The sequence below is a fragment of the Poecilia reticulata genome, linkage group LG16 (assembly GCF_000633615.1).
Source record: "Poecilia reticulata strain Guanapo linkage group LG16, Guppy_female_1.0+MT, whole genome shotgun sequence".
NCBI lineage: Eukaryota > Metazoa > Chordata > Actinopteri > Cyprinodontiformes > Poeciliidae > Poecilia > Poecilia reticulata.
The window spans coordinates 6,582,419-6,592,508 of NC_024346.1; the positions used below are offsets into that span (position 1 = coordinate 6,582,419).

The window sequence follows — 10,090 nt, forward strand, 5'->3', positions numbered from 1 at the left end:
CGGTCCTTTCATATGAAACCCAACCTCAGCCAGCCACGCTGCAACGCTTCTGCACTTCTTGCGGTTTCCAACTTGAAGCTTGTCGTACAAAACCAGAATCGGCAGCGTGTTACATTTTGTCCATTTAAATCTTAGAAATTAACTATTGAATTTAAGTGACGCCAAGTAAACTATGCAAATAAAATAATCTCAACTCGTTTCTTGCAGATAATGAAAAAATACGACATTGTTAAAAAGCCACTGGAAAAAATAAAATAAAATATGTATTGCGGCTATGTGGTGTATATTTGTTTGAACTCTTCTCCAACAGGTACCCTGAATGTGGGAATAAGATAAATCATGCAAAGCTAATATGGAAACGAGATGAATTTGTTTTCCAATCTAGACCAGTCTTTTGATTTCCCAATATCCGAACTAAATGTTTTGTTGTGTTTTTACTGCAGAAAAACACACGTTAGTGTCTTAATGCTACTATGTATGTAGAGCTATCAGGGTCACTAATGCAGATAAGATGCACCAAATATAATTTACCGTTAATTGACTTTCAAAAGTCATGTGTCATTTTTTTTCTCTTTTTTTTTTTGCCTCTCTTATTTTTTTATTATGGTTTATTGAATTAGTTCAGCTTAGGAGCTCCGAGGTTTAGAGTAATGCACTGTAAAWATAAATCATTTTTAATATGAACAGGGTTCTGAACGTGTTGTCGTTCCTAATATGGCCGCAGGGGGCAGTGAACGCTGCTGGTGACCCTAGCAGAGTAGAGTCACGTGTTTCCTGTTTCCCCTCTAGCGCGCCCCATGCTAAGCTAAGCTARCCAAATTCAATTTGTTGGGAGTTTTCAGGCAAATAAAGGTTCAGAGCAAGTTTTTCCATGGCTGCAGGCGGCAGTTTGTACTTTTTAAGCGTTCAGACTCTGAACTCTTACCTGCAATAGAAAAAATATTTTATTAGGGGTTTTTTAAAAACTATTATAACGTTGTTGGATCGTTTTGAAATCGGTGAGTGAAGCTGCTTATGTTGTTTTGGTTCTTTTCACCTAAAAATAACAAATAGAATAAACTTAAATAAGAAAAATTGACCTGTTTAAACCTTCTAAGCTGTTCTGAGTAAAAGTGCAGAAAAACTAAAGGTTTCTAAAATGACTAATTATTCTGAACCTGGTTCAAGATTGACAGTTGCTGTTTTCTAACGTTTTCCATAAACTGTATTTACTTCTGATTAAAAAAACAACAACACAATAGTAAGGAGCCGAACTGTTGCGTTTATTAAAACTGTTATATCCTTGTCTCTCAATCCAAATGAACTTAAACACGAAGCATCTGTTTCTCGACAGAATCCTCCTCAGTTTGGAATAATCTGAAAAAATTTACAATTTATTGCTGTTTTCCAGAAATGGAAAGTTTCACTATGGAAACGTTTTCTTCGCTTATTTAGTACTTTTTTTAATTGCCTGACCTTTAGTTCAAAATTAACTCCTCTGATTATAGTGTTTTACAAACTGGTTTTATGAGAACTAAAACCTGAAAAAATTTACAGTCAAATTTACAGGCAAAACTGAAAAAGAGTTTTGTCTGGAAACAATATGTTGTAACTAGATTGTTTGTCTTGTTTTTCCATTGTAAGTTTTCTATTATTCAGTTGTTTTTTTGTGTTTATTTCCTGGTTTTTCTTATTATTTTTGGTCGTATTCTGCTGAAGGTTTCACATGTCGTTTCTGGAGCTGCTGTCTCTACTTCCTGACCAAACTAAACCGTTTTTGCGCCGCCCGTTTCGTCTCCAGGTGCGATGGCCCAGCTAGAGCAGTGGGTGAACGACCGTCTCCATGACATCCTCGGCCTGAGCGACAGATACGTCTCCCAGTTCATGATTGGCATCGCTCGCAAAGCGTCCAGCCCGGAGGACCTGGTGAGCCGCCTGGAGCAGACGGGAACAATCGACATCGACCAGAGCGTCTCGGCCTTCGCAAAGGAACTGTTTGAAAAAGTACCTGCTTCCTAAACCTTAATGGCTCCTCTATGGGGTTCAAGGTATTTCGGTTGATGAGGAACGTTTCTAACTTTTCTCTGTGGTGTGGCAGATTCCCCGTCAGCAGGTTGTTGAGAAGCCGTCCAAAGCCCTGGAACGCCAGGCCATAGAAATGGACCGGAAGAACCGGACCTACACGCTGCTGGAGGACAGCGACAGCGGCGAAGAGGCGGCGGCTGACAAACAGAGAGGCAAGAAGAAGAAAGACAAGGACAGAGGAAGCAAGAGGAAGAACATCAGACAGAAGAAAGCCAGCGAGTCGTCGAGCGACGATGAAACGCAGAAGAGGTAAAGCTGGATGATGCGTCTGGAAAATCTATCTGGATATAATGCTTTCATATCAATCCATATGGTTAATTATTGATTAGTTTTTTGTTTTAAATATCTGAAATATTTCCAGACTGTGATGTGACCTTTCCTGTTTTTACAATCACTCCACTTCAATGTTTTTATGATGGGCTGCTGCGCAAGTTACTCTACAGGTTGTTGCTAGGTAACCAAAGAGTGAGTTAGTTAGTTGATTCCCCCTTACCTAGCTTAGCTCGCTGTGAGAGGTTAAGCAGTTAAAGCCTTTCCTCTGCCTACATCTCCCAGAATGCTGTGCGGTTCTGGATCAGAGTTCAGTGTTGGAAGTTGCACAGAAACAGTTTTTACATTTTACTGAGCTCCAGCTCTGAACTGCCGGTTGGTTCTTGTCACTTYAGGGGCGGTTCTGTCCTGGAGGACCACAGATCTGTGAAGAAAGAAGAAGAAGAAGAGGAGTGGGAGAAGGAGGAGAGGGAGCGACTGCTGGACATCGAGGAGAGAGACGCCTTCGCTCAGAGAGTCAGGCAGAAAGACAAAGAAAAGACGCGGAACATCGCTGAGCGAACGGATAAAAAGGTGGATTAAGCTTTTTTTAAAGAGGGAACAGCGCCTCCTACAGGTGGAAGCTTTATCCTCTGTTTCTTCTGTCTTCAGGCCTATGAAGAAGCTCAGAAACGACTGAAGATGGCTGAAGACGATCAGAGGAACATGGTTGGTTGAATCACATCGTTAGCTTTGGGTTTTTCTGGATTGTAGCAGGGTTGTAAAGTTTCTCTCTCTGCGTTCAGTTGCCGGAGCTGAGGAAGCGTTCCCGTTGGGAATATCTGAAGAAAAGAGAGGAGGAGAAGCTGGAGGACCTGGAGGCGGAGATCGTAGACGAGGAGTATCTGTTCTCCAAGGAGGAGCTGACGGAGCGCGAGAGGCGGGAGCTGGAGTACAAGCGGACCCTCCGGGATCTGGCCAAAGACTACAAGCAGGCTGGGGCCAAGGAGCAGGAGGAGAGGAAGAACCGATACTACATGCCTGAGGAGAGGAGGAGCAAGGTGAGCAGAGTGTCTGAAAACATGGCTTAGCAAACGGAGCCGGGCTCAGCCAGCGTCTCCCTCCTGCAGGACGTCCCCCAGAGGGATCTGGAGCTGGACGAGGCCCCCATGGAGCTGGGGGGGGAGCAGGGCCGCTGGGAGGAGGAGCGGCTGAAGACGGCCTCCCTCAGCTTCGGAGCCAGGAAGGAGCGCGAGCTGGGCCTGAAGCAGGAGCAGGACCGGTACCAGCTGGTTCTGGAGGAGGAGGAGATGATCGACTTCGTCAGCACGGCCATCACCATGAAGGGGACACGCTCCGACAAGGTCAGGCAGCACTCACAGGCTGACAGGAAAACATTTCCTAAAGCTTTAATGATCCAACAAGCTTCCAGAAACATCCAGGAGGGTTACAGTTGGAGGATTTACTGACCTTTGAACCCAAACCTGGGAAAGAAGGAAAGAAGGGGCTTCACAGCAGCCAACCCTCTGACCTGAACACATGAGACTGTGGTTCCTCAGACTGTCCACCAGAGGGCACTGCAGCTGAGTTTAAAATAACTTGTTTTCAAATATTTTATCACAACAAGCGTCAAAAAATGCAACATCAGTCATATTTATTTCTAATAATCATCCTTATTTGCAGGAACCAGGCGCTGCACTCTATAGGTCAGTCTTCACCAGTTTGCTGCAGTGCATTCTGGGATTTATGGTTCCACAGAGTTTTATTTCAGTCACTGAGTCATTTAAAGCTAATTTGATTTATGCAGCAATTTATAACTTTACTTACTGCTAAATATGACTTAAAAATATACATATCTGATTCCTTTTATTCCAGATCTGATTTCAAATTTTAATACGTTTTTTTTTTCATGCATTCTTTTCTGAATAAGGAATTAGAAATATTACAAAATATTTTCGATCATCCCTGCTGTGAGTTGTAGGGTCAGCTATGAGAATGTTTTTTATTAAAAGAACATAGTCATAATATTAGAAGAATATAGATGCAATTGCCTTAAAATTATGAGGAAAAAATTATTTTAATAAGAAAAAATCTTGGAGGATTATTTATTTTTTTAGTTGGAATTCTCATAAAATTCCTCTAAATATTAGGACTTTATTCTTGTACTGAAAAGAGAAAGTCTTTGCCCAGCCGTAATATCCCATTGTAGAGTAACTTAAATTCAAAGTCCAAATAAATAAAGCTGTAAAACAGGCTTGTCAAACAAGATGGCCGCCCTCGGCGTGCTGACATCACTCTGAGACGCAAGCAGAGCGTCTGTGGAGAAAAATCCACATTTTCCAAAAAGAAAATCCTGAAAAACAAAAAATGTGATTAATTGATTAAATCAATTCCCCACCCAGCCCACCTGATAATCACAAATATCTTATATTACATTTTACTTTTTTCAGCGTAATTGTGATGAATCGATTATTGGAATAATTGTCAACTGATTTACTGATTTAGTAATCAGTTTATGGTTAACTGGAGTATACAGACTCTAAAACATACCAGCAGTAATGAAGCCAAAACTTTACAATAACTGTAAACATTTTGCATTAAAAATAAAAAAACCGTCTCTGTCTGTAAATCTCGTCTAGCGGCAGATTTAGCTTCACCTGGTTCAGATTCAGTAGCAGCAGTCTGGTGTTAAAGCATTTCCATGGCGACGTGCTCCATGGTGACCATGGTAACATGCTCCATGGCGGTGTGTCCAGGACGAGGCGGAGCCGGCGCTGTCGCAGGCCGAGCTGAAGAAGCGCTCCATGCAGGAGGTGCGGCGCAGCCTGCCCATCTTCCCCTACAGGGAGGACCTGCTGGCCGCCATCACTGAGCACCAGATCCTGGTCATAGAGGGGGAGACGGGCTCCGGGAAGACCACCCAGATCCCGCAGTACCTGCTGGAGGACGTGAGTCTGCACTGTCAATATCCAACTGATTGTCTTCCTTCATCAAATGCCAACATGAACATATTTTACTGCAGAGCTGAGATTAAAAAAAATACGCAGATAAATATACTTATGGGGAGATTCTTAATTGAAAAATAATGATAAAAACCTGCCTCTTCTGTTGCAGGGCTACACCAAAGGAGGGATGAAGATCGGCTGCACGCAGCCCCGACGGGTGGCGGCCATGTCTGTGGCGTCCCGCGTTGCCGAGGAGATGAGCGTGAAGCTGGGTAACGAGGTGAGCCCGGAGGTTAGGACCTGCATCCAGGGTTCAAACCGTCCCTGTAACCTTTTATTTGGTGGCATCGTGCAGGTGGGGTACAGCATCCGCTTCGAGGACTGCACGTCTGAACGCACCGTGCTGAAGTACATGACGGACGGGATGCTGCTCCGAGAGTTCCTGACTGAACCCGACCTGGCCAGCTACAGGTAGAGGAGACGATTACTTCAAAATAAAGTCCCAAAAATCCACATTCACCTCCAGATGGACATCAGAGCAACATTTTATATCATGTATTCACTTCTGGCTCCTGGACGGGGAGCCAAGTATATGAAAGTGTGATTTTATTCTTTGGACCAAATGTGTCCATTTACGTTTCGTGGAGAGATTTATTTTTTTATCTTGCTTTTCATGTAGCTTAAGGTCAGTGTTGAACTGGGTTTTTAGCTTCAGGAAACTGTATTTTCCTTGAATTATCCATGTGGTTTGTTTACTGAAGGCAGATTCGGCTCATTAAGTGTCTAATTACAGCAGCACATTTAAAGAAACAGCAAAAACAAATCTGGTTCTTATCAGATTTAAGGGTTTTTTTCTGGACAGAAAAAAAACTCAGTCGACCCCAAAAATCCAGGAAACTATGGATAATAAGGCAAACATATATTTTTGGTAGAGCTCCCTTTACTAAAAATTCACAATAAATGAACTTTTTAAAAATAAAATATAAAATCTGCTCTCTGGTTTAACGGTTTTGTTGGTTCGGTTCCTGAACGTCTCGGTTCGTTTCCCTGTGCAGTGTGATCATCATCGACGAGGCCCACGAGCGAACGCTCCACACCGACATCCTGTTCGGCCTCATCAAAGACATCGCTCGGTTCCGACCCGACCTGAAGGTTYTGGTGGCCAGTGCCACGCTGGACACGGAGCGATTTTCCTGCTTCTTCGACGAAGCTCCGGTGTTCAGGATTCCCGGCAGGAGATTCCCCGTCGACATTTTCTACACTAAAGTAAGTCGCCGGTTTATTTTTAGATTTATTCTGAAAATCTTTAATGGAGTATTTTCTCCTTCCTGTTTCTTGGAAAACAGATTTTTTGAAATTCTTTAGCGGTTCTAGATTTTGCGCTCATAACAAAGTTAACCTGTTGGTTCAGAAAAGTACTCAGTTGTATTAAAGCTGCACTTTAATGTGTTTCTTCATCATTGTTTATATGTTTAGTTTATTTTTATTTTCCAATAGCATTAAAAATAAGCTATATTAAACTTTGTCCCTTGGCAGTTCAGTTCTTAATCTGAGCTAACAAAAATCTCATGGGGTTCCTCAAGGCTCTGCTGTTTTAGTCTGGATTAGATTATGGAATAATGTGACATCTATTACCATGTTAATGCACATAACACAACTCTATTTTTATTAATCTGTTGTTTCAAGCGCTTTTCTGTATATAAAATGTTTTTTGTACCTGTGATCTTTAATTGGATGTAAAACAGATAAAATGAAGTGTCTGTGGACTGACCTGCGTGTGTGTGTGTGTGCGCGTGTGTGTGTGTGCGTGTGTGTGTGCGTGTGTGTGTGTGAAGGCTCCGGAGGCGGATTACCTGGATGCTTGTGTGGTTTCAGTGCTGCAGATTCACGTCACCCAGCCTCCCGGAGACATCCTGGTCTTCCTCACCGGACAGGTTCGCTTTCTGTCAAACATCAAGCAGCAGGAATTTTATCTGTAAAATATCCAGAAAACAAAACGATCTTTTCTTTCTGCTTCACAAAATGTGAAATGCTTCCAGTTGGTTCCAGAAGGTATGAATACTTTTCACTTCAGAAGATAATAAGAAAGTAAAATGACTCAGTTTTATGCAGCAGAATTATTGTTTATGGATTTGTTTTTATAGTTAGCATTGAGTTGGAAGCATTGACCAGTAGGTGGCGCTGTTGTGTGCAGCCATCAGCGTGACGGCCCACAGGAAGGTGTTGGTATTAGAAACGCACCTGTGTCGCTGTAAACAGTGAGGAAAATATGAGCTGCTGTTTACGGTTGAAAACTCGGGAGCCTCTTTCTTTTCTGCTTCACGCTTTGTGTCGTGTTTCAACATGGAGCCTCTCCTCATTCTGGGAGCTTATGTTATTGTTTTATAGTTTCTGTATTAATAAACTGCAGGTCAGAAACTAATTTCTGATTCAAAGTTTGTTCCTTTTTCACTGATATTTTCATATTTTTAATTTGATTAAATGCTCAGGAAGTTTTTAAAGTATCTGTGATGGATCAAACTGCATCTCTGCTTCCTGCTGTAAGGGGAACCATCTCCTCCTGTGGGTTTTGCAGGAGGAGATCGAAGCGTGCTGCGAGATGCTGCAGGAGAGATGCAGGCGTCTGGGGTCAAAGATCGCTGAGCTGGTCGTCCTGCCCATCTACGCCAACCTGCCGTCCGACATGCAGGCCAAGATCTTCAGCCCGACTCCTCCTGGAGCCCGGAAGGTGAGTCCGTCTCCTTGGAACGCCGAGGCTTTCCACGCAGAAAGTCAGAGTGTAAAGTTTCATCCCAGGAAACAGAAGAACAACACCTCTTCCCAGACGAGTTCCTGTGAACTGGAACAGCTCTGCAGTGAAGCTGTGGATCACAGCGCTAACCTCCACTTCCTGTCTGGTGTCTCCACTCCCAGGTGGTGGTGGCCACCAACATCGCAGAAACGTCTCTGACCATAGACGGCATCATCTACGTCATCGACCCCGGCTTCTGCAAACAGAAGAGCTACAACGCGCGCACGGGCATGGAGTCGCTCATCGTCACGCCTTGCTCCAGGGTACAGGAAGCTCTGCTCTTCTTAATGTTTAACCGGCTGCAGCTTTCCGTCAGAGGAGGGTTTACTGGAGAAGGCTAACCCTGTCATGGTTTTATCTTTATGAGGAAGCTGCTCTGGTGGAGATCAGGAGCGTTACAGACTCTTGTGAAGCTTCTGTAAAACAAATTATGGAAATTTGTTGGATGCAGCTGCAGCCGCCAAATACAAAATAACTTAATTCTGCTTCCCAATTGTTGATGGTGCAGCTGATTATTATGAGGAAGGAGAAGCAGCAGCTGTTTCTGTCCTCACTCTTCCTCACAGTGTGGGCTAAACTCATGCTGAGCGTTTATATTTATAAAGTTGACGGCAGATATTTGCATACGCTCCATAAAACAAGAGTCCTTTTGTCTCCAACATTAAATTAAATTAAACTGTTCCTGTTTGGGGTTTCACAGTTTCTGATGGATCAATCTGAGTTACCTGGAGGCTCAGCTGAGGATGTTTGTATTTTAAGAAACGGTCTGAAGCCATCAGGCCGAGCGCCGTGGGCCTCCACAGGTCAGCTTCAGGTTCATGAAGCTGCTGCAGAAAATCCTGCTGAAGCTTCTATCCACAGCGAAACGGATCCGGTACCAACTGGGCTGGAAAAACCACGGCTCCAAAAGCATCAGGAAATGGGCAATTATAAATAACCTCTGAGACAAAAACCTGAGTTGAGTGGTTGGGATCAAAATGGCACACTGCTGAATTTTCTGTAGGCCATTTACAATATTTGAAATGCATGAAAATCTGAAAATAAGCAAATATTCCGTTCATTTTTTTAAAGAAAATCTAAATTTTATTGCTTGAAATGCGATAACATTCCATCGGTGAGCGCTCCATCATTTGAGGCAAACGATGATCTGCAGCTGAAAAACATCAACATGTGAAACGTGTTTGGTCATAATGAGCATCGTTGTGTTTGGAGGAGAAGGAGGAAGCTCATAGTGAAGCACGGAGGTGGCAGCATCATGTTGTGGGTTTGTTTTACTGCAACAGAGACTGGTGCGCTTAACAAAATAAATCCTAAGCATGAGGAGGAATCAGACAGGAAGTTTGTCCACACACCTGCTGACACTTTCTGCGTGTCCTGATCTCTGTTCAAAAACGTTACCATAGAAACCAACATGGCAACTCCAAGAAATGATGTTATTGATTCAGTTTTATGTTTATTTTCTGCTGTGGTTGGTTAATTATTATGTGTCTCCTGTTGACAGGCTTCAGCCAATCAGAGAGCAGGGCGGGCGGGCAGAGTGGCTGCTGGGAAATGTTTCCGCCTCTACACGGCCTGGGCCTTCAAACACGAGATGGAGGAGACGACGGTCCCTGAGATCCAGAGGACCAACCTGGGCAACGTGGTGCTGCTGCTCAAGAGCTTAGGTCAGTCTGAGGAGACGGCGGCCATGTTGGCCCGCCGCGGCCATGTTGGCCGTCCCAGCTCACTGCTGTGTGTCTGTGCAGGAATCAACGACCTGATTCACTTTGACTTCATGGACCCGCCCCCCCATGAGACCCTGGTTCTGGCTCTGGAGCAGCTGTACGCGCTGGGAGCCCTCAACCACCTGGGGGAGCTCACCAAGGTTCAGTCCTTCACGTTTTATCTCAGCCTGCTGCGTAGCGCTGCGTACGGCACCATACCAGAAAAACCCACATTACCATTTACTTCTAAACCTGCAGTACAAAACTATTCTTAATACGACTGCGGCGTCGCTGTAGCGCCCCGAGCTGAGCGTCTCCGTAGCACCCCGGGCTGAGGC

The 10,090-nt window shown here is 44.0% G+C and overlaps 1 protein-coding gene across 1 annotated transcript in view; it reads left to right on the plus strand.

The window, feature by feature from the left end:
* Window positions 1-762: 762 nt before the first annotated feature.
* dhx16 (DEAH (Asp-Glu-Ala-His) box polypeptide 16) overlaps window positions 763-10,090 on the plus strand; it is a 16,071-nt gene continuing 6,743 nt past the window's right edge. The window contains exons 1-16 of the mRNA XM_008431031.2: window positions 763-998; window positions 1,781-1,983; window positions 2,078-2,313; window positions 2,730-2,907; window positions 2,986-3,042; window positions 3,120-3,374; window positions 3,444-3,677; window positions 5,070-5,261; window positions 5,428-5,538; window positions 5,614-5,729; window positions 6,314-6,524; window positions 7,094-7,192; window positions 7,834-7,986; window positions 8,172-8,312; window positions 9,551-9,713; window positions 9,795-9,913. Coding sequence (XP_008429253.1) covers window positions 1,786-1,983; window positions 2,078-2,313; window positions 2,730-2,907; window positions 2,986-3,042; window positions 3,120-3,374; window positions 3,444-3,677; window positions 5,070-5,261; window positions 5,428-5,538; window positions 5,614-5,729; window positions 6,314-6,524; window positions 7,094-7,192; window positions 7,834-7,986; window positions 8,172-8,312; window positions 9,551-9,713; window positions 9,795-9,913 — 2,463 coding nt within the window. The 5' untranslated portion in view covers window positions 763-998; window positions 1,781-1,785. The remainder of the gene's footprint in view (window positions 999-1,780; window positions 1,984-2,077; window positions 2,314-2,729; window positions 2,908-2,985; window positions 3,043-3,119; window positions 3,375-3,443; window positions 3,678-5,069; window positions 5,262-5,427; window positions 5,539-5,613; window positions 5,730-6,313; window positions 6,525-7,093; window positions 7,193-7,833; window positions 7,987-8,171; window positions 8,313-9,550; window positions 9,714-9,794; window positions 9,914-10,090) is intronic.